The 24334-nt window shown below is 45.6% G+C and overlaps 2 protein-coding genes across 2 annotated transcripts in view; one reads left to right on the top strand and one right to left on the bottom strand.

Moving 5' to 3' along the window:
* Position 1: 1 nt before the first annotated feature.
* On the bottom strand, positions 2-4826 carry LOC125548100 (external alternative NAD(P)H-ubiquinone oxidoreductase B3, mitochondrial-like). The gene is made up of 10 exons (XM_048711782.2): positions 4594-4826; positions 3265-3526; positions 2890-3096; positions 2248-2498; positions 1861-2077; positions 1681-1785; positions 1075-1329; positions 840-961; positions 487-606; positions 2-385 (listed from the first exon to the last, which is right to left on the bottom strand). Exons 1-10 carry the CDS (start codon positions 4686-4688, stop codon positions 298-300), a joined length of 1722 nt encoding a protein of 573 aa, XP_048567739.1. The 5' UTR covers positions 4689-4826; the 3' UTR covers positions 2-297.
* A 2771-nt stretch (positions 4827-7597) lies between these two features.
* Positions 7598-24334, top strand: part of LOC147980471 (uncharacterized) — a 54249-nt gene continuing 37512 nt past the window's right edge. Inside the window, exon 1 of the mRNA XM_087515623.1 lies at positions 7598-7765. Coding sequence (XP_087371749.1) covers positions 7598-7765 — 168 coding nt within the window. The remainder of the gene's footprint in view (positions 7766-24334) is intronic.

Below are 24334 nucleotides of genomic sequence, written 5' to 3'. Positions count from 1 at the left end.
ATTCTCATGAAAGAAGGGCAAATATTCGTAATGAATGAGATGGACACAAGTCGTCCTCTGATCATCTCTACTAGGGACACCTGAACGATGCAGGTGTATTAAGACAAGACATAAAAAGGATATAAACCGTATCTGGCAAGAACAAAATTTGCGAACAAAACCTTGCTAAGCTATTAACGAACTGAGCTCTCAAAATTGTGGAACGAAACGAATGATGCGGTATGATGAAGGCAGCATCAGAGTCTAGCAGATCCTCAGATGGCAAAAGAAGACGAACTACCCAATCTGTAGTTCAGTTTATAGGCTGCTGGAGTCCCTTCCAAAGAGGAAACGCCTTCCCCAATCAGTCACAACTAGCATCCGTGTGCGCCAGCTGAATTGCTTGCTGTATTTGGTAAAGAGTAAATAAATAACCATTAGAACCAGCATCCAATCAGTGCTTGAAGTGGAGAAGGAACAAAGCATACTGGATAGCGAGAGACTTACCTTGCATAGACAGAATACCACAGCCATTGAGTGCTGTGGCCTACATGTACCCAATCACCAGGCAGCTGTGCAGCAGTCTGCTCTCCACCCAGCGGAGCAAACTGGCCGAGATGCCTGTACCTGTACATGTGCAATTTGGGATGATCAATTATAGCTATGACAATGAAATTCTTCTATTTCTACAACAAATCAGCACCTCTTTGATTTGGAACGATGAGTGACATAGCTAAACTGCCAAACATATATCTACAGACCTTTACTGGCACTTGATGATAATAAAAATCAGATTTACATTTTATTGACCTTGCACAGCAAAAATGCAAGGTTTACTTTTAACCAGTCCAATTTATTACCTGAAAGGTTTGAACCGATGACGCCCTGCGCCCCTAATCCTCAGAGGGCCTTCAGGATTTTCTTCACAAGTATTCATCCTATTGAAGCAATCTGCCAGATAAGCTCCCTCTTGTGCAGCAACCTGATGCATGGAATAATCATTATTACATGCTTAGCATATCATCAACGCTGAAGTTGATTTGCCACTCTGCATAGTAGGCAATGTTGAGTTCCTAAGACATACACAGGAATTACCTGAGCTGTTGCTGGGAGCATCTTGACTTGCGAGTCCACTTGAGCAAGGGCTTTCTTGAATTCTTCAATGTTCAGTTCTTCTGTCTCCTTGTCTTTCAGTAGGTCATGGAAGCCCTTCATTTGGTTGGTTTTAAGATACAACTCCACCTGTGGGTACCTTTGATAGATGTCGCCAAGAACATTTTTTATGTTCTTTACAGACAGAGTGCCAGAATTATCCTTGTCTGCTACCCGGAAGATTGAATCAACATCTTCCTGTAATGAATAATAATCAAACACAGATGTCAGAAACCACTGAAATGCCGGAAAATCATCAAGTATAAACATGTATACTAGTTGGCATAGCATGGTTTTTTTTTAGCTAAAACAAATGTAGAGCATTCTTCTATAGGGGGACAGAAGAATGGTTAACATCTAAGAAGCTAAACTTTTCCACCTCAAGAGAGAAAGAAAGGATACTCATGTCGATTAAAGCATCATAACAGAAAATATTCCCTAAAACTTGAAAGTGTTACTCCTATATAAAACTTCCAAGTCCAACTCTAATGTTGAAATATCTGACATGGTAAACTAAAATGATACTTCAAAATTGATCAATGCGCGTACCATCACTTTTCTTTGACTTATAGTTGCACAGTCACCAAGTGCATATACATTGTCACATCCAAGAACCCTAAGCCACTCATCAGTTGCTAGCACACGCCTGTTTGCCTACAAAAAATGTATTGAACATCTTAAATGTGAATAGTGAAATATGATTTGTTATGGATGCAGACCGGGATATACCTGACCAACTTGCTTCATGAAATCCATAATTATGGGACGGGTTCCGATTCCAGTGGACCAAACAGCCAGGCCGTAAGGAACAGCAATCTCTCCAGTTAAAGGATTACTCATGGTTATCGTCTTATCAGACACCTTCACGACCTTAAAATTTGTCTTCAAATCTATGCCTGTCCTCTTGAACTTATCCTCGGCAAAATTGGTGATTCTTTTGTCAAACCTGCATGAAACATGAAAAAAAATTATCACCAGATCTAAGGTATCTGTAATATATGTGCTAGTGCTGCCAGGAAATTCCTACTCAGTTGAATATAAAAGAAATGACAAATTCAAAAGTGAATATTTTACAAATGCTACAGAAAAGTACTGAAGATGTCTCAAGGGCCTTACATCGTAAGGATATGCTCTCCAGCTTCAATTACTGAAATATTCACATACTTCTTTACATCAGGATACAACTTTGCCAAGTCCTCATTGACAAAGTCATGCAACTCTGCAGCAAATTCTACCCCTGTTGGGCCACCACCAATAACAACAAAATGAACGTTCTTCTTCCGCTCTTCATCAGTAAGATTAGGAAGTGCAGCTCTTTCAAAACATTTCATGACACTCTTCCTAATCTTTTGAGCATCTTCTACTTCCTACACAATAACAGATATATCAAATTACGACAAATTGTACAAAATGTATATATAGCTGCTTTGCAATAGAATGTAACCTATAAACACTTGCGCTCAAGGGCACGCACTCACAAGTAATGCACAGCAGCACACAACACATAGTTATCATGATGAAAGGACACAGCAAATAGATGCAAGCTGCTATCCTACTAAAGGGGATAAGGGCATAGTTTGTCAGTACAATTGGGAAAAAATTGTCAATTGGAGTGTATTGCATTAACTTGATGAATAAAGGTATGTTAAACAGAGCAGCACACACAGTTATTTGGTCAAGGTTTAGTTTGGGATAAATCAAAAAATGGAAGTACAATTTGTATCTATCTAATGACGGATAACACAGGTAGGTACTGACCTTCAGGAAATGGCAATTTTCAGCAACTCCTGGGGTGTTGAAAGTATTTGGTTTCGCTCCAACAGTTACAACAAGGTAGTCATAATCCACAACAAACTCCCCATTGGCGTCAGCATTGGTTCCATCACCTGATTTGCAGTGGATCTTCTTGCTTTTTGGATCAATCTTGTAGCACTCTGCTTCCCAGAATCTGAATGCACCACCTCTCTGCAAAATACACAAGTTTACCGTGCCAACACTTCAGATATATCAATGGTATTGGTCAAACTGGTACAATTTTACTTGCCTATAAGGTACAACATACTAGGAAAATACAAAATGATGCAGAATAGAAAAAGTAAGACCCACATATGTACTATACTATCAAAACAGTACCTTTCTCACAATATTGCGAATTGGCTCCACAATACTGCGTGCTTCAACCGTGCCACATGTCACACTCGGCAACAGAGGAGTGAACATAAAATAGTTGCGAGGTGATACCACATGGACATCATACAAAGAAGTGTCGATATTTCTCAAGAAACTTGCACCTGCCCAACCAGTTCCAAGTATAACCACTTTTTTCTTGCCCCCCGTTCCATCACTGATTTGAAGAACACGGTTATCCTGGCAAGCATAGCTTAAAGTGCCAGCTCTGCAATGAGGTTGAAGAAATAAAGTGTCAAGGGTTCTGATATAAAATAATGTTCATAAACAAATAAATGCCACTTCAAACATTTATGTGGCTTACAAGCTAAAGATTTAGTCCATTTACCAATTAGTAACTTATATAACTATAAACGAAGTAACTTACTATGGTAAAAATATCCCTTATTTTAGTAATAGGTTCCAATGGTGACACTGGTTTGCAGGTAAAAATGGACAGATTATCTTACGAACTAGATTGTGCAACACAGCACTACAACATCAAATTGGTTTAAAACCTTACTTTATTTTTACTGTGGTATAAATAGACTAACCATACTATTCTGCTACCTTACTGTATCCACATGGGCAACAGTATTTAGGATTGTATAGTTGTAGCTAATACCCAACTCCACTTGTTACGAACAAATGTAAAGACATGATCGCCTTATATACTATGCAAGGCATATTGTCTGTGTTGGCCTCCGTATCTTCAGCACTAAATAAATAATGTGATGTACTAGTAGGTTTCTACTTCAAAATCACAGAATTTCCGAATGCCAAGAACGACCTAATGAAGCCAGCTTGAAATTTCAGGCCGGAGACGGAAATGGAAGGATCTTGCAAGTTACAACATAATTAATCCCTCACGCCCACGAACACAACGCACGCGGCAGACAATTAGATCCATTTACTTTACTGGCTCTACAATGTATAGATGGATCTACAAGTAATATTATCAACTCACAAGGGCAAAAGCGAAACATCTATGGTGCAGTAATGGAGTTGCTGGTCATCACCGGAGCAATTCGTCAATTAAACAAATCAATCAGCCCGCTTAAATCCGCGGTTCGGATCCTTTCCGCGGAACTACAGATTAAGAAAATCTCAGCAAGCACCAAAAGGTGGCAAATTTTGCCGAACCAGCAAAGGGCAGGCCGCACAGCTAGCGCGCACAATGCACGGCGTCGCACGTACCGATCGATCGAACAAGTGAACACGAGCAACGGATCAAAACATGAGGAGGCGGCGGGAAAGGGAGAGGAGAGGGTGGAGGAGGGGAGACGGCGCACGCACCCTACGGTGAGGACGACGAGCCTCTTCTGCCAGCGCGGCGTCCGGCGCACGGCCTCGAGGGCGCGGCGCACCAGCGAAGCTCCCCCCGTCGACATTGGCGCTGCGTCGATCTGCGTATGAGCGGGGCGGCGGTGGGGCGGGGTGGGTTACCAAGGCGAGGAGGAGGGGAGCGGGGTTCGCTCGCTTCCGAACACGCGGCGGCGGACGAGGGAGACGAGACGGGACGTGCCCCCTAGCTTGCCTAATTATAGCAGCGGAGCCGAGTAACCAACCGATGGTTCGTGCCCGGCGATTTTGCGCCCCGGCCCTCCGCGCAGGAAATGAATCGCGCCTCGCACGGTCAGCGGCGAATGACGCGGGGTGGGCCTCAGGGGCACGGTTTGAAATACTGGATATCGCGGGGGCGGATCTGCGAGAGGGCCGCGGTACAGCTCGCGCCGCGCTTGCTTTCCTTTCCGCTCGGTCGCGGTTGGCACGTTCGCACGCCGCGTTGGCCTGCGATCGGACGGCGCGGCGGTGTCGAAGCGCGTACGTGGACGGCCCGATGCTCGCGAGACCCGCGTCGGGCGGGGAGGTTTTGGCTTGGGACACAAGAAAGAAAGAGGTAAAGAGGGCAGGGAGGGTACAGGAGAGCAGCGGGGAGATATTTTCGGCGAGGGTTCAGACGGGCGGAGGGGAAGGGGGCGTAGCTTGCGGCGGCCCAGCTGTACAGCAGCGCCTAGGGTTATTATTTTTCTTCTCTGCTGCCTTGGCTTTGGGTCTTGGGAAAATCTCATGTTTCGCTTTTAAGGCAACATTCCTTTGCGCAATATTCTTTTACCTTAAATATAATCGCAAAAAATATTACTAGCAGGGTATAACTTCTCTTCGTATAAAAACTGAAATTTAGTATGAGATCTTCCTATATATTGGGAGGAAGATGCTCTACTTATAAGTTGCCTATAAATGTAATTTTGGGTGGTTGTGAGTCGTGGACCAATTTGTTTGTGGGACTCATGGGTTAGACACCATAAAGTCACGTGATTTAAGTTAGAGAAACCCTGTCATATATATGTAGCTAGTTTTTTAATAACAAGAAAATTGATTGTACCTAGCCGCCCCCGCCTCCACGAGAGTTCCTCCTGAAAAAACCTAAGGCCTCATTCGGTTTGGAGGATTTTCGTAGAAAAAATATAGGAATAAGAATTCCAGAGGAAAATTTCCTATGTATGCATTCGGTTTGTAGGAAATGCGTGCAGGAATTTCGTAGGAATACTACTCATTTCCCGTGTTTTTGGAGGAAACTACACATCCACTCAAAGCTCATTTTACGCGTAGGAACGAGGCAAGTCAATTCCTTAGGATGGCAAGTGCCATCCTATCATATTCCTATACTACTCCTAATTCCTACGTTTTGATTTCCTCCAAACCGAATGAGCCCTAACCGCCGCCACCACCTTCACCTCCATCATAGATCGGTTCTCGCTCCTTTGAACGGCACCTGGAGGGGTGGGGAACCCGGTCTCTAGTGAAGTTGTTAATAGTGTTTTCATTAGAGCATGGTTAATAGAAGCGTCGGCTACTGGCTATATACTAGTACCATGTCAGCGATAGCCTCTGCAAAAGAAGTCACGTGTAATAAGGCTGGCTTATTACAAGCTGCAGGTTGGCTGGAGTAATTAATGTATGCATGCATGGAAAACACAGTTGATTGGATGATGAGTCGCGGGAGATCGGGAGTGATAGCGCTAGCACTTGCTTCAGGCTGCAAAGCGGGTGGAACTTTCTCACATCTTGTGCTACATGCGGGTGATTGACGAAGCGCTTGTTCCCTTCTCTCTCCTGCCTTTACTCTCCTCCAGCTCAGAATTTCCCTGAGGTGGAATCGCTTATAGCTTGCTTAATAGGACCATTGTACTTGCCCTTAGATTAGTTTAGGGTTTTGCTAGTAATCGGCTTCTTCTTTCGAGATGCCATCGTCTACAATAAGTAATCTTTGTTCTTTCGTTCGACAATTAGATCTTCTTCCCAAGGTTAATGATGGTGTTGACAGATTAAATTTGTCTAGGTATGGTCCTTCAGATCTTGCTTCGCCAGATTGGTTTTGGATTTTTTTTCTCACGGTCGCCGTGAGGAGGATTGTCCTCGCAATATCTATCACGACTGCTACATCCTCGACAATGGTGATTCGTACTCTCGGCTCCTCGCGACGTCGACCTAGCTTTTCAGTTTTCTGTCCCTGGAATACCAGTGTTGATACTCTTGCCTATGTTGGTTGATGACTTTAATGGTTGCGTGCGTGCATCGCAACCTTGGCATTGCGGCATCAAAACTATGGGAGAACACTGGTTAATATTTTCAGGTTTGTGGTTTGATACCTGTTGAGCACGGTTGTCGTTGCATGTATATCTGGCGGCTAGGATCTCTTGTATTTACTTCCTAGCTTAGCGATATCTCCTGATCTTTTCCCTGTATAGCGGATACGGTTGAGATCCTGCAGCCCTTGTACCTATATATGTGCCTAGTGCATGATCAATGAGAATTATCGATGCACACAATCAATCCTACATGGTATCAGATACCGTCTCGATCCTCCCCTAAATGCTTCCGCCTACCCTAGCCGCCGCCACCTCGAGCCGCTGCCGCTGCCATCCGCAGCCGCCGCCGTCGCCCCACGCCGCCGTCGTTCCCTCCTCCCCGCGCCGCGCCTCCCCTCCTACCCGCAGCCGCGCCTCCCCTCCTCTATTGCGCCGCCTCTCCCGCCGCGCCGCACCACCTAACCCTAGCCGCCGCCTCTCCTCCTCATCCCTGCGTCGCCGCCGTGTCATCCAACGCCTCCACCTACTCCAACCCCTTCACCGGGCCGCACCCCGCTGACATCCGCGACATCAACATCCACGAACACGTCCCCATCATCCTCGATGCCACTAACTCCACATACTTCGCGTGGAAGACGTACTTTTAGTTGCTCTTCCGCGAGAACAATCTCGTGGATCATGTTGACGGTACCGTCGATTCCCGCGCCATGGTGGGCGACTCTGAGTGGACCGCGATCAACGCCACGCTCATCCAGTGGTTCTTCACCACCATCTCCAAGGACCTATTTCACACGGTCGTGAGCGATGGTAATGACGCCCATGCCGTGTGGGTGAAGCTCAACGGCCTCTTCACCGACAACAAGCTTCAGCACTACGTTTTTCTGCAGCAGGAATTTTTTGACTGTCATCAGGATGACTGATGTCTACTACGCAACCTTCTTCTTGTAGACTCGTGTTGGGCCTCCAAGCGCAGAGTTTTGTAGGACAGTAGCAAATTTCCCTCAAGTGGATGGCGTAAGGTTTATCAATCCATGGGAGGCACGGGATGAAGATGGTCTCTCTCAAACAACCATGTAACCAAATAACAGAGAGTCTCTTATGTCCCCAACACACCCAATACAATGATAAATTGTATAGGTGCACTAGTTCGGCGAAGAGATGGTGATACGAGTGCAATATGGATGGTAGATATAGGTTTTTGTAATCTGAAAATAAGAAGACAACAAGGTAGCAAGTAGCAAAAGCGAGCGAAAACGGTATTGCAATGCTTGAAAACAAGGCCTAGGGTTCATACTTTCACTAGTGCAATTTCTCTCAATAATGATAACATAATTAGATCATATAACAATCCCTCAACGTGCAACAAAGAGTCACTCCAAAGTCACTAATAGCGGAGAATAAACGAAGAGATTATTGTAGGGTACGAAACCACCTCAAAGTTATTCTTTCTGATCGATCTATTGGGCTATTCCTATAAGTGTCACAAACAACCCTAGAGTTCATACTAAAATAACACCTTAAGACACACATCAACCAAAACCCTAATGTCACCTAGATACTCCAATGTCACCACAAGTATCCGCGGGTTTGATTATACGATATGCATCACACAATCTCAGGTTCATCTATTCAAACCAACACAAAGAAGTTCAAAGAGTGCCCCAAAGTTTCTACCGGAGAGTCAAGACGAAAATGTGTGCCAACCCCTATGAATAAGTTCACAAGGTCACAGAACCCACAAGTTGATCACCAAAACATACATCAAGTAGATCACGTGAATATCCCATTGTCACCACAGTTAAGCACATGCAAGACATACATCAAGTGTTCTCAAATCCTTAAAGACTCGATCCGATAAGATAACTTCAAAGGAAAACTCAATCCATTACAAGAAGGTAGTGAAGGAAATATGCCCTAGAGGAAATAATAAAGTTATTATTTATTTCCTTATATCATGATAAATGTTTATTATTCATGCTAGAATTGTATTAACCGGAAATATAATATATGTGTGAATACATAGACAAAAACAGAGAGTCACTAGTATGCCTCTACTTGACTAGCTCGTTAATCAAAGATGGTTATGTTTCCTAACCATAGACATGAGTTGTCATTTGATTAACGGGATCACATCATTAGGAGAATGATGTGATTGACTTGACCCCATTCCGTTAGCTTAGCACTTGATCGTTTAGTTTGTTGCTATTGCTTTCTTCATAACTTATACATGTTCCTATGACTATGAGATTATGCAACTCACGTTTACCGGAGGAACACTTTGTGTGCTACCAAACGTCACAACGTAACTGGGTGATTATAAAGGTGCTCTACAGGTGTCTCCGAAGGTACTTGTTGGGTTGGCATATTTTGATATTAGGATTTGTCACTCCGATTGTCGGAGAGGTATCTCTGGGCCCTCTCGGTAATGCACATCACTCAAGCCTTGCAAGCATTGCAACTAATAAGTTAGTTGCAGGATGATGTATTACGGAATGAGTAAAGAGACTTGCCGGTAACGAGATTGAACTAGGTATTGAGATACCGACGATCGAATCTCGGGCAAGTAACATACCGATGACAAAGGGAACAACGTATGTTGTTATGCGGTCTGACCGATAAAGATCTTCGTAGAATATGTAGGAGCCAATATGAGCATCCAGGTTCCGCTATTGGTTATTGACCGGAGAAGTGTCTCGGTCATGTCTACATAGTTCTCGAACCCGTAGGGTCCGCATGCTTAAAGTTCAGTGATGATCGTAATTAGGGTTTTTGTGTTTTGATGTACCGAAGGTTGTTCGGAGTCCCGGATGTGATCACGGACATGGCGAGGAGTCTCGAAATGGTTGAGACATAAAGATTGATAAATTGGAAGCCTATATTTGGATATCGGAAACGTTCCAGGTGAAATCGGGATTTTACCGGAGTACCGGGGGGTTACCTGTAACACCCCGGATGTAACTTTCCCAATTTGTACTCCAACTCTTGCCGTTTCCGGCGTTAAGTTATTTTATTTTCTCGGGTTCGGGTTTTTGTCTCCGTGTGTTGTTATCGTTGTCATGCATCTCATATCATGTCATCATGTGCATTGCATTTGCATACATGTTCATCTCATGCATTCGAGCATTTTCCCCGTTGTCCGTTTTGCATTCCGGCGCTTCGTTCTCCTCCGGTGGTCATTTCTAGATTTCTTTCGTGTGTGGGGATTTAACATTTCCGGATTGGACCGAGACTTGCCAAGCGGCCTTGGTTTACTACCGGTAGACCGCCTGTCAAGTTTCGTATCATTTGGACTTCGTTTGATACTCCAACGGTTAACCGAGGAACCGAAAAGGCCTCGTGCGTGTTGCAGCCCAACACCCCTCCAATTTGGCCCAAAACCCACCTAACTCTGCTCCATCATCTAGAGCATTCAATCATGATCGCGTGGCCGAAAACCGCACCTCATTTGGACTCTCCTAGCTCCCTCTATGCCTATTTAAAGAACCCCTCCGAATCCGGATCTTCCTCTTCCCCGAAACCCTAAAAAATCGCCTCCGCGCGCCGCGCCGGACACTCCGCCTCCGCCAACCGCCGCCTGCCACGTGGCAGATCGCCTCCACCACCGCCCGCGGCCCGCCGGGCCCGAGGAGAGCCCCCGGGGCCTGGGTCTTCTCCGCCGCCGCCCGACCTCCTCCTTCTTCCCGCGCCGCTCGCCGGATCCCCGCCGCCCCCGCGCCGGCACCGCGCCGCCGCCTCCGCCTCGGTCGCCGACCGGCCGCCGCCATCGCCCACGGCCGCGCCGCCCTTGCCACCCCGACGCCGCACCCGCCGTCCCGTGCTCCGGCGAGAGCACGCCGGCGATCCCCATCGGCCTCCTCCGGCCGGCGAGCCCGCCAAGTCCGGCCATCCTTGACTTCCGTGCCGCTGCTACAGTGTTTTCACCGATCCAGATCTCGCCGTGAACAATAACCCTAGGTTGATTTTTTCCACTAAGTCCTCGGATTTGCAGATCCAAGTGCTCCTGTTCATAGCCTCGTAACTTTCCATCCGTAGCTCCGATTCATGCATATAGCATATCAAAATGTTCATCTCAGAGAGTACATCATTTCATTCCATTGCATCATTTTCATTTGAGTTCATCTTGATGCCCGAAATGCTGTTAGAAGGAGGCTACTTGAGATATTTGTCAGATCTGCTGCTCCATTTAGCTTTTTGTCATTTTTGCCATGATTATTGTGTGCATGATATGCCCTGATACTCTACATATGTTTTGTTAAGGGTTTTGTCATCTTTCCAGAGGTGCAACCCATGTTTTTTTGTGATGTGTGTGGTGCCTAGTGCAAGCTTGCAAAGTGGTGCACTTGGTAATTCTGTTTTCAGGGACATAGCATTTCCATTAAGTCCTTGAGCTGTTTATCTCATGTTGTCATATGTTCATGTTGTTTCCTAGTGATCCGTGCCTGTTTTGAGGATGATCAGTAAGGGTGTTTTATTAATCTTGTAGTTCTCTATCCATCCATGTCTTTGTTTGCAATTATGGAGCACCCTAGCTTGAGTCAATCGAGTTGTGAATCTGGGCAGATTGTCAACTTGTTTGCAATTTTGCCGATGATGTTGTAGTTGATCTGTGCATGCTATGCTATTGTTCTTGCCATGTCTAGCTTGCATTTTGTGTGTTCTTGATAGATGTATGCTTAGCTTATCATGACTTGTTCCGTAGTGAGTGCATCGAGCTCGTAAACATGCCTACTTGAGTTATGTTTCAGCATGTGCCAGTTTTCACTAAGTCTAAAAACTGATTATGCTTTTGCTATGTTCACGTGCTTGTTAGTAGATTTTCTGATCCTTTTTGGCTCAAGGTCACTAAGGGACTTTTGTTAAGCTATTTGAGTAGCTCCATGCCATGTTTTACTTTGCCATGTTCAGGTCCTGTAGCATGTTGTTTTGTTGCTCCGAAGAGTGCTACTTGGTCTGAAATTCCAGACAAGTGTTAATTTCACCAAGTCTGAGATCTGTTTACCATATGCATTTTTGCCATGCTTGTTTGAACCTGTTAATGGATGATTTGGCCGTAGCTCAGTGCTAGACTTTTGTTAAGCATCTTGTATGCATCCCTGCCATGTATTTTGTTGTCATGTTTGGGTGATGTAGCATGTTCATCTCATTGCATTTAGATGGCTACTTGCTGTAAATCGCAGACTGGTGTCATATTTGAATCGCTTGCCATTTCCAAACCGTAACTCCGATTCCGGCGTTCTTTATATCGTTTTCAAGCGATTTCATCTCATCTTTCCAGTGGCACACTTGGATTCCCAAGTTGAGGCCAGGTTCATGCTTTCCTTGTCAAATCTTGCATATGCATCCCGCATCGCATCCCGCATAGCATATCATCATTGCATCATATTGTTTGATCCTTGCACGTGGTTGATTGTATCCTTGTTGCTTGTTTGTATTGTTTGGGTAGAGCCGGGAGACGAGTTCACTAACGAGGAGCCCGTTGAGTTTGCTTTCGAGGATCCAGTCAACTCTGACAGCTTTGCAGGCAAGATGATCATACCCTCGAAATCACTACTATCTTTGCTATGCTAGTTTGCTCGCTCTTTTGCTATGCCAATGCTACGATGCCTACCATTTGCTTTCAAGCCTCCCAAATTTCCATGTCAAACCTCTAACCCACCATGTCCTAGCAAACCGTTGATTGGCTATGTTACCGCTTTGCTCAGCCCCTCTTATAGCGTTGCTAGTTGCAGGTGAAGTTTGGAGGCCGTTCCTTGTTGGAACATTTATTTACTTGTTGGGATATCATTATATTGCCATGTTGTCTTAATGCATCTATATACTTGGTAAAGGGTGGAAGGCTCGGCCTCTCGCCTAGTGTTTTGTTCCACTCTTGCCGCCCTAGTTTCCGTCATATCGGTGTTATGTTCCCGGATTTTGCGTTCCTTACGCGATTGGGTTATAATGGAAACCCCTTGACAGTCCGCCTTGAATAAAACTCCTCCAGCAATGCCCAACCTTGGTTTTACCATTTGCTACCTAGCCTTTTCCCTTGGGTTTCGCGGACTCAAGGGTCATCTTATTTTAACCCCCCCGGGCCAGTGCTCCTCTGAGTGTTGGTCCAACCTAGAGCACCGTGCGGGGCCGTCCCTTGGCAACTTGGGTTACGTTGGCTCTCGTACGCTTAGCTTATCCGGTGTGCCCTGAGAACGAGATATGTGCAGCTCCTATCGGGATTTGTCGGCACAGCGGGTGGTGTTGCTGGACTTGTTTTACCATTGTCGGAATTGTCTTGAAGAACCGAGGTACCGAGTCTGATCGGAACGTCTCGGGAGGAGGTCTATTCCTTCGTTGACCGTGAGAGCTTGTCATGGGCTAAGTTGGGACTCCCCTGCAGGGATTTGAACTTTCGAAAGCCGTGCCCGCAGTTATGGGCAGATGGGAATTTGTTAATGTCTGGTTGTAGATAACTTGAACCTTAACTTAAATTAAAATGAATCAACCAAGTGTGTTACCGTGATGGCCTCTTCTCGGCGGAGTCCGGGAAGTGGACACGGTGTTGGAGTAATGTTTGCGTAGGTTGTCCTCTAGTTTCTTGCTCGCGCTTTGCCTCCTCTTCTTGCTCTCTTTTGCGAATAGGATAGCCACCATATATGCTAGTCGCTTGCTGCAGCTCCACATATATTTTTACCTTACCTTACCTATTAAGCTTAAATAGTCCTGATCGCGAGGGTGCGAGATTGCTGAGTCCCTGTGGCTCACAGATTACTATTACACCAGATGCAGGTCCAGATGATTCCGCTCCAGGTGACGCGCTTGAGCTCAAGTGGGAGTTCGACGAGGACTCTCAGCGATACTATGTTTCTTTTCTTGATGATCAGTAGTGGTGCCCAGCTGGGGGTGATCGGGACCGTGTCGCATGTTGGGTTATCTTTTATTTTGGCGCCGTAGTCGGGCCATGAGTGTTTGGATGATGTAATGTTATTTATATACCTTGATTGACGTGGCGAGTGTAAGCCAACTATGTTATCCCTTTTCATTATCTATATTACATGGGATGTTTGTGATGATTGCCTGACTTGCGACATATGCCTTCAATGCGATTATGCCTCTAAGTCGTGCCTCGACACGTGGGAGATATAGTCGCATCGAGGGTGTTACATTACCGGAACCCCCCCGGGGGTTATTGGGCCTACATGGGCCATAAGGGAGAAGAGGAGGGCCGGCCAGGGCAGGCTGCACGCCCCCTCCCCCCTAGTCCGAATAGGACAAGGAAGGGGGGGCGGCGCCCCCCTTTCCTCTTTCTCCCTTCCTCCTTCCTTTTCCAACAAGGCAAGAGGGGGGAGTCCTACTCCCGGTTGGAGTAGGACTCGTCTAGGCGCACCCATAGGGCAGGCCGCACCTCCCCCTCTCCCTCCTTTATATACTGAGGCAAGGGGGCACCCCATGACACACAAGTTGATCCTCGTGATCGTTCCTTAGCCGTGTGCGGTGCCCCCTTCCACCATATTCCACCTCGGTCATATCGTAGCGGTGCTTAGGCGAAGCCCTGCGTCGGTAGAACATCATCACGCCGTCGTGCTGACGAAACTCTCCCTCAACATTTTGCTGGATCGGAACTCGAGGGACGTCACCGAGTTGAACGTGTGCAGAACTCGGAGGTGCCGTACGTTCGGTACTTGGATCGGTCGGATCGGGAAGACGTACGACTACTTCCTCTATGTTGTGTCAACACTTCCGTTGTCGGTCTACGAGGGTACGTAGACAACACTCTCCCCTCTCGTTGCTATGCATCACCATGATCTTGCATGTGCGTAGGAATTTTTTTGAAATTACTACGTTCCCCTACAGTGGCATCCGAGCCTAGGTTTTATGCGTTGATGTTGTGCATGAGTAGAACACAAGTGAGTTGTGGGCGATATAAGTCATACTGCTTACCAGCATGTCATACTTTGGTTCGGCGGTATTGTTGGATGAAGCGGCCCGGACCGACATTACGCGTACGCTTACGCGAGACTGGTTCTACCGACGTGCTTTGCACACAGGTGGCTGGCGGGTGTCAGTTTCTCCAACTTTAGTTGAACCAAGTGTGGCTACGCCCGGTCCTTACGAAGGTTAAAACAGCACCAACTTGACAAACTATCATTGTGGTTTTGATGCGTAGGTAAGAATGGTTCTTGCTAAGCCTGTAGCAGCCACGTAAAACTTGCAACAACAAAGTAGAGGACGTCTAACTTGTTTTTGCAGGGCATGTTGTGATGTGATATGGTCAAGACATGATGCTAAATTTTATTGTATGAGATGATCATGTTTTCTAACCGAGTTATCGACAACTGGCAGGAGCCATATGGTTATCGCTTTATTGTATGCAATGCAATCGCGCTGTAATGCTTTACTTTATCACTAAGCGGTAGCGATAATCGTGGAAGCATAAGATTGGCGAGATGACAATGATGATACGATGGAGATCAAGGTGTCGCGCCGGTGACGATGGTGATCATGACGGTACTTCGGAGATGGAGATCACAAGTACAAGATGATGATGGCCATATCATATCACTTATATTGATTGCATGTGATGTTTATCTTTTATGCATCTTATCTTGCTTTGATTGACGGTAGCACTATAAGATGATCCCTCACTAAATTATCAAAGTATAAGTGTTCTCCCTGAGTATGCACCGTTGCAAAAGTTCTTCGTGCTGAGACACCACGTGATGATCGGGTGTGATAGGCTCTACGTTCAAATACAACAGGTGCAAAACAGTTGCACACGCGGAATACTCAGGTTAAACTTGACGAGCCTAGCATATAACAGATATGGCCTCGGAACACGGAGACCGAAAGGTCGAGCGTGAATCATATAGTAGATATGATCAACATAAGTGATGTTCACCATTGAAACTACTCCATCTCACATGATGATCGGACATGGTTTAGTTGATTTGGATCACGTGATCACTTAGAGGATTAGAGGGATGTCTATCTAAGTGGGAGTTCTTAAGTAATATGATTAATTGAACTTTAATTTATCATGAACTTAGTCCTAGTAGTATTAGCATATCTATGTTGTAGATCAATAGCTCGCGTTTAGCCCCCTGTTTTATTTTTGATATGTTCCTAGAGAAAACTAAGTTGAAAGATGTTAGTAGCAATGATGCGGATTGGATCCGTGATCTAAGGTTTATCCTCATTGCTGCACAGAAGAATTATGTCTTTGATGCACCACTAGGTGACAAACCTATTGCAGGAGCAGATGCAGATGTTATGAACATTTGGCTAGCTCAATATGATGACTACTTGATAGTTTAGTGCACCATGCTTAAACGGCTTAGAATCGGGACTTCAAAGACGTTTTGAATGTCATGGACCATATGAGATGTTCCAAGAGTTGAAGTTAATATTTCAAGCAAATACCCGAGTTGAGAGATATGAAGTCTCCAACAAGTTCTATAGCTAAAAGATGGAGGAGAATAGCTCAAGCAGTGAGCATGTGCTCAGATTGTCTAGGTACTATAATCGCTTGAATCAAGTGGGAGTTAATCTTCCAGATAAAATAGTGATTGACAGAATTCTCTAGTCACCATCACCAAGTTAGTAGAACTTCGTGATGAACTATAATATGCAAGGGATGAATAAAACTATTCCTGAGCTCTTCGCAATGCTAAAAGCCGCGGAGGTAGAAATCAAGAAGGAGCATCAAGTGTTGATGGTCAATAAGACCACCAGTTTCAAGAAAAAGGGCAAAGGGAAGAAGAAAGGGAACTTCAAGAAGAACAGTAAACAAGTTGCTGCTCAGGAGAAGAAGCCCAAGTCTGGTCCTAAGCCTGAGACTAAGTGCTTCTACTGCAAAGGGACTGGTCACTAGAAGCGGAAATGCCCTGAATATTTAGTGGATAAGAAGGATGGCAAAGTGAACAAGGGTATATTTGATATACAGATTATTGATGTGTATTTTACTAGTGTTCGTAGCAACCCCTCGGTATTTGATACTAGTTCAGTTGCTAAGAGTAGTAACTCGAAACGGGAGTTGCAGAATGAACATAGACTAGTTAAGGGTGAAGTGACGATGTGTGTTGGAAGTGGTTCCAAGATTGATATGATCATCATCGCACACTCCCTATACTTTTGGGATTAGTGTTGAACCTAAATAAGTGTTATTTGGTGTTTGCGTTGAGCATGAATATGATTTGATCATGTTTATTGCAATACGGTTATTCATTTAAGTAAGAGAATAAATTGTTGTTCTGTTTACATGAATAAAACCTTATATGGTTACACACCCAATGAAAATGGTTCGTTGGATCTCGATCGTAGTGATACACATATTCATAATATTGAAACCAAAAGATGCAAAGTTAATAATGATGGTGCAATTTATTTGTGCCACTGCCGTTTAGGTCATATTGGTGTAAAGCGCATGAAGAAAATCCATGCCGATGGGCTTTTGGAATCACTTGATTATGAATCAGTTGATGCTTGCGAACCATGCCTCATGGGCAAGATGACTAAGACTCCGTTCTCCAGAACAATGGAGCGAGCAACAGATTTGTTGGAAATCATACATACTGATGTATGTGGTCCGATGAATATTGAGGCTCATGGCAGGTATCATTATTTTCTGATCTTCACAGATGATTTGAGCAGATATGAGTATATCTACTAGATGAAACACAAGTCTGAAACATTTGAAAATTTCAAAGAATTTCAGAGTGAAGTGGAGAATCATCGTAACAAAAATGAAAGTTTCTACGATATGATCGCAGAAGTAAAATATTTGAGTTACGAGTTTGGCCTTCAGTTAAAAACAATGTGAAATAGTTTCACTACTCACGCCACCTGGAACACCACAGCATAATGGTGTGTCCGAACGTCATAACCGTACTTTATTAGATATGGTGCGATCTATGATGTCTCTTACCGATCTACCACTATCGTTTTGGGGTTATGCTTTAGAGACAGCTGCATTCACGTTAAATAGGGCACCATCTAAATCCGTTGAGACGACACCGTATGAACTATGGTTTGGCAAGAAACTTAAGCTGTCGTTTCTTAAAGTTTGAGGTTGTGATGCTTATGTGAAAAAGCTTCAACCTGATAAGCTCGAACCCAAATCGGAGAAATGTGTCTTCATAGGATACCCAAAAGAGACTGTTGGGTACACCTTCTATCATAGATCCGAAGGCAATATATTCGTTGCTTTGAATGGATCCTTTCTAGAAAAGGAGATTCTCTCGAAAGAAGTGAGTGGGAGGAAAGTAGAACTTGATGAGGTAACTGTACCCGCTCCCTTATTGGAAAGTAGTTCATCACAGAAATCTGTTCCTGTGACTACTACACCGATTATTGAGGAAGCTAATGATGGTGATCATGTAACTTCAGATCAAGTTACTACCGAACCTCATAGGTAAACCAGAGTGAGATCCGCACCAGAGTGGTACGGTAATCCTGTTCTGGAGGTCATGTTACTTGACCATGACGAGCCTACGAACTATGAGGAAGCGATGATGAGCCCAGATTCCGCGAAATGGCTTGAGGCCATGAAATCTGAGATGAGATCCATGTATGAGAACAAAGTATGGACTTTGATTGACTTGCCCAATGATTGGTGAGCCATTGAGATTAAATGGATCTTCAAGAGGAAGACGGACGCTGATAGTAGTGTTACTATCTACAAAGCTAGAATTGTCGCAAAAAGGTTTTGGACAAGTTCAAGGTGTTGACCACGATGAGAGTTTCTCACTCGTATCTATGCTTAAGTCTGTCTGAATCATGTTAGCAATTGCCGCATTTTATGAAATCTGGCAAATGGATAAACAAAACTGCATTCCTTAATGGATTTATTAAAGAAGAGTTGTATATGATGCAACCAGAAGGTTTTGTCAATCCTAAAGGTACTAACAAAATATGCAAGCTCCAGCGATCCATCTATGGACTAGTGCAAGCATCTCGGAGTTGGAATATACGCTTTGATAAGTTGATCAAAGCATATAGTTTTATACAGACTTGCGGTGAAGCCTGTATTTACAAGAAAGTGAGTGGGAGCACTACAACATTTCTGATAAGTATATGTGAAAGACATATTGTTGATCAGAGATAATGTAGAATTATTCTGCAAAGCATAAAGGAATGTTTGAAAGGAGTTTTTCAAAGAAAGACCTCGGTGAAGTTGCTTACATATTGAGCATCAAGATCTATAGAGATAGATCAAGACACTTGATAAGTTTTTTCAATGAGTACATACCTTGACAAGATTTTGAAGTAGTTCAAAATTGAACAGTCAAAGAAGGAGTTCTTACCTGTGTTACAAAGGTGTGAAGTTGAGTAAGACTCAAAACCCGACCACGGCAGAAGATAGAGAGAGAATGAAAGTCATTCCCTATGCCCAGCCATAGGTTCTATAAAGTATGCCATGCTATGTACCAGACCTATTGTATACCCTGCCCTGAGTTTGGCAAGGGAGTACAATAGTGATCTAGGAGTAGATCACTGGACATTGGTCAAAATTATCCTTAGTGGAATAAGGATATGTTTCTCGATTATGGAGGTGACAAAAGGTTCGTCGTAAAGGGTTACGTCGATGCAAGTTTTGACACTGATCCAGATGACTCTAAGTCTCAATCTGGATACATATTGAAAGTGGGAGCAATTAGCTAGAGTAGCTCCATGCAGAGCATTGTTGACATAGAAATTTGCAAGATATATACGGATCTGAATGTTGCAGACCCGCTGACTAAGCCTCTTCCACGAGCAAAACATGATCAGCACCAAGGATCCATGGGTGTTAGAATCATTACTGTGTAATCTAGATTATTGACTCTAGTGCAAGTGGGAGACTGAAGGAAATATGCCCTAGAGGCAATAATAAAGTTATTATTTATTTCCTTATATCATGATAAATGTTTATTATTCATGCTAGAATTGTATTAACCGGAAACGTAATACATGTGTGAATACATAGACAAAAACAGAGAGTCACTAATATGCCTCTACTTGACTAGCTCGTTAATCAAAGATGGTTATGTTTCCTAACCATAGACATGAGTTGTCATTTGATTAACGGGATCACATCATTAGGAGAATGATGTGATTGACTTGACCCCATTCCGTTAGCTTAGCACTTGATCGTTTAGTTTGTTGCTATTGCTTTCTTCATAACTTATACATGTTCCTATGACTATGAGATTATGCAACTCCCGTTTACCGGAGGAACACTTTGTGTGCTACCAAACGTCACAACGTAACTGGGTGATTATAAAGGTGCTCTACAGGTGTCTCCGAAGGTACTTGTTGGGTTGGCGTATTTTGAGATTAGGATTTGTCACTCCGATTGTCGGAGAGGTATCTCTGGGCCCTCTCGGTAATGCACATCACTCAAGCCTTGCAAGCATTGCAACTAATAAGTTAGTTGCAGGATGATGTATTACGGAACGAGTAAAGATACTTGCTGGTAACGAGATTGAACTAGGTATTGAGATACCGACGATCGAATCTTGGGCAAGTAACATACCGATGACAAAGGGAACAACGTATGTTGTTATGCGGTCTGACCGATAAAGATCTTCGTAGAATATGTAGGAGCCAATATGAGCATCCAGGTTCTGCTATTGGTTATTGACCGGAGAAGTTTCTCGGTCATGTCTACATAGTTCTCGAACCCGTAGGGTCCGCACGCTTAAAGTTCGGTGACGATCGTAATTAGGGTTTTTGTGTTTTGATGTACCGAAGGTTGTTCGGAGTCCCGGATGTGATCACGGACATGACGAGGAGTCTCGAAATGGTCGAGACATAAAGATTGATATATTGGAAGCCTATATTTGGATATCGGAAACGTTCCGGGTGAAATCGGGATTTTACCGGAGTACCGGGGGGTTACCGGAACCTACATGGGCCATAAGGGAGAAGAGGAGGGCCGGCCAGGGCAGGCCGCACGCCCCCTCCCCCCTAGTCCAAATAGGACAAGGAAGGGGGGGCGGCACCCCCTTTCCTCTTTCTCCCTTCCTCCTTCCTTTTCCAACAAGGCAAGAGGGGGGAGTCCTACTCCCGGTTGGAGTAGGACTCCTGCAGGCGCACCCATAGGGCCGGCCGCACCTCCCCCTCTTCCTCCTTTATATACTGAGGCAAGGGGGCACCCCATGACACACAAGTTGATCCTCGTTATCGTTCCTTAGCCATGTGCGGTGCCCCCTTCCACCATATTCCACCTCGGTCATATCGTAGCGGTGCTTAGGCGAAGCCCTGCGTCGGTAGAACATCATCACCGTCATCATGCCGTCGTGCTGACGAAACTCTCCCTCAACGTTTTGCTGGATCGGAACTCGAGGGACGTCACCGAGTTGAACGTGTGCAGAACTCGGAGGTACCGTACGTTCGGTACTTGGATCGGTCGGATCGGGAAGACGTACGACTACTTCCTCTACGTTGTGTCAACACTTCCGTTGTCGGTCTACGAGGGTACGTAGACAACACTCTCCCCTCTCGGTGCTATGCATCACCATGATCTTGCGTGTGCGTAGGAATTTTTTTGAAATTACTACGTTCCCCTACAGGTAGAGGGGGAGAAACATCATAAGATCCACCTATAATAGCAAAGCTCGCGGTGCATCAAGATCGTGCCAAATCAAGAACATGAGAGAGAGAGAGAAAGAGAAAGAGAGATAGAGAGAGAGAGAGATCAAACACATAGCTACTGGTACATACCATTGGCCCCGAGGGTGAAGTACTCCCTCCTCGTCATGGAGAGCGCCGGGATGATGAAGATGGACACCATTGATGATTCCCACCTCCGGCAGGGTGCCGAAACAGGGTCCCGATTGGTTTTTGGTGGCTATAGAGGCTTGCGGCGGAGGAACTCCCGATCTAGGTTTATTTATGGGGGTTTCTATATTTATAGGAATTTTTGGCGTCGAGAACAAGTCGGGGGGGGGGGGGTCCACGAGGCAATGAAAAGGACGGAGGGCGCGCCCTACCCCAGGGCACCCCAGGGCACCCCAGGGCATGCCCTCCACCCTTGTGGAGGCCTCATGGCTCTTCTGACCCAACTCTTTTGCTTCGAGGGCTTCTTTTGGTCCATAAAAATGTTGGGGAACGTAGCATGCAATTTCAAAAAAATGCCTACGATCATGCAAGATCTATCTAGGAGATGCATTAGCAACAAGAGGGGGAGCGTTTGTCCACGTACCCTCGTAGACCGAAAGCGGAAGCGTTAGGTTAACGCGGTTGATGTAGTCGAACGTCTTCGTGATCCAACCGATCAAGCACCGAACGCACGGCACCTCCAAGTTCAGCACATGTTCAGCTCAATGACGTCCCTCGAACTCTTGATCCAGCAAAGTGTCGAGGGAGAGTTTCGTCAGCACGACGACATGGTGATGGTGATGGTGATGTGATCCGCGCAGGGCTTCGCCTAAGCACTACGACAATATGACCGGAGGAGTAAACTATGGAGGGGGACACCGCACACGGCTAAGAGAACAATTGATGTTCTATGGGGTGCCCCCTGCCCCCGTAAATAAAGGATGAGGGGAGGAGGCCGGCCCAAGGGGGCGCGCTAAGTGGGGGGGGGAACCGACTAGGACTCCTACTCCTAGTCGGCCCCCCTTCCTTTCTTTCGGAGGGGGAAAAGGGAAGGAGAGGAAGAGGGAGAAGGAAAGGGGGGGGGCGCCCCCTCCCATTGTCCAATTCGGACTGCCCATGGGGGGCGCCACCCCTTGTGGGCTTCCCTCTCTCTCCCCTATGGCCCATGTTGGCCCATTACCTTCCCCGGGGGGTTCCGGTAACGCCTCGGTACTCCGATAAATATCTGAACCACTCTGAAACCATTACGATGTCCGAATACCATCGTCCAATGTATCAATCTTTACCTCTCGACCATTTCAAGATTCCTCATCATGTCTGTGATCTCATCCGGGACTCCAAACAATATTCGGTCACCAAAACACATAACTCATAGTACAAATCGTCATTGAATGGTAAGCGTGCGGACCCTACGGGTTTGAGAACTATGTAGACATGACCGAGACACATCTCTGATCAATAACCAACAGCGGAACCTAGATGCCCATATTGGTTCCTACATATTCCACGAAGATCTTTATCGGTCAAACCGCAATGACAACATACGTCATTCCCTTTGTCATTGGTATGTTACTTGCCCGAGATTCGATCGTCTATATCTTCATACCTAGTTCAATCTCGTTACTGGCAAGTCTCTTTAGTCATTCCGTAATGCATCATCCCGTAACTAACTCATTAGTCACATTGCTTGCAAGGCATATCATGATGTGCATTACTAAGGGGGCCCAGAGATACCTCTCTGGTACTCGGAGTGACAAATCCTAATCTCGATCTATGCCAACCCAACAAACTGTTGGGGAACGTAGTAATTTCAAAAAAATTCCTACGCACACACAAGATCATGGTGATGCATAGCAACGAGAGGGGAAAGTGTGTCCACGTACCCTCGTAGACCGAAAGCGAAACCGTTAGCACAACACGGTTGTTTTAGTCGTACATCTTCACGATCCGACCGATCAAGCACCGAACGCACGGCACCTCCGAGTTCTGCCCACGTTCAACTCGATGACGTCCCTCGAACTCCGATCCAACCGAGCTTTGAGGGAGAGTTCCGTTAGCACGACGGCGTGGTGACGATGATGATGTTCTACCGGCACAGGGCTTCGCCTAAGCACCACTACGATATGACCGAGGTGGATTATGGTGGAAGGGGGCACCGCACAAGGCTAAAATATCTAAGAGATCAATTGTTGTGTCTATGGGGTGCCCCCCTCCTCCGTATATAAAGGGGGGAGGAGGAGGGGGCCGGCCAAGAGGAGGAGGCACGCCCAAGGGGGGGCAATCATACTCCAAGTAGGTTTTGGCCCCCTTTCCTATTCCAACTAGGAGAAGGGGGAAGGAGGAGGTGGAGAGAAGGAAGGAGAAGGGGGGGGGGCGCCGCCCCCTTCCCTTTCACAATTCGGATTGGGGCAAGGGGGGCCGCGCGCCACCTCCTGCTGCCTCTCCTCTTCCACCACTTTGGGCCCATGAGGCCCAATAACCCCCCTGGGGGGGTCTGTAACCCCCGGTACTCCGGTATATATCTGATAACCCCCGGAACCATTCCGGTGTCCGAATATAGTCGTCCAATATATCAATCTTCATGTCTCGACCATTTTGAGACTCCTCGTCATGTCCGTGATCACATCTGGGACTCCGAACTACCTTTGGTACATCAAAACACATAAACTCATAATATAACCGTCATCGAACTTTAAGCGTGTGGACCCTACGGGTTCGAGAACTATGTAGACATGACCGAGACACGTCTCCAGTCAATAACCAATAGCGAAACCTAGATGCTCATATTGGCTCCTACATATTCTACGAAGATCTTTATCGGTCAAACCGCAAAACAACATACGTTGTTCCCATTATCATCGGTATGTTACTTGCCCGAGATTCGATCGTCG

Source organism: Triticum urartu, chromosome 3A (genome assembly GCF_056163025.1).
Source record: "Triticum urartu cultivar PI428250 chromosome 3A, HENAU_Tu73, whole genome shotgun sequence".
In the NCBI taxonomy this organism is placed as follows: domain Eukaryota; kingdom Viridiplantae; phylum Streptophyta; class Magnoliopsida; order Poales; family Poaceae; genus Triticum; species Triticum urartu.
This window is presented reverse-complemented; position numbering and strand designations above follow the sequence as displayed.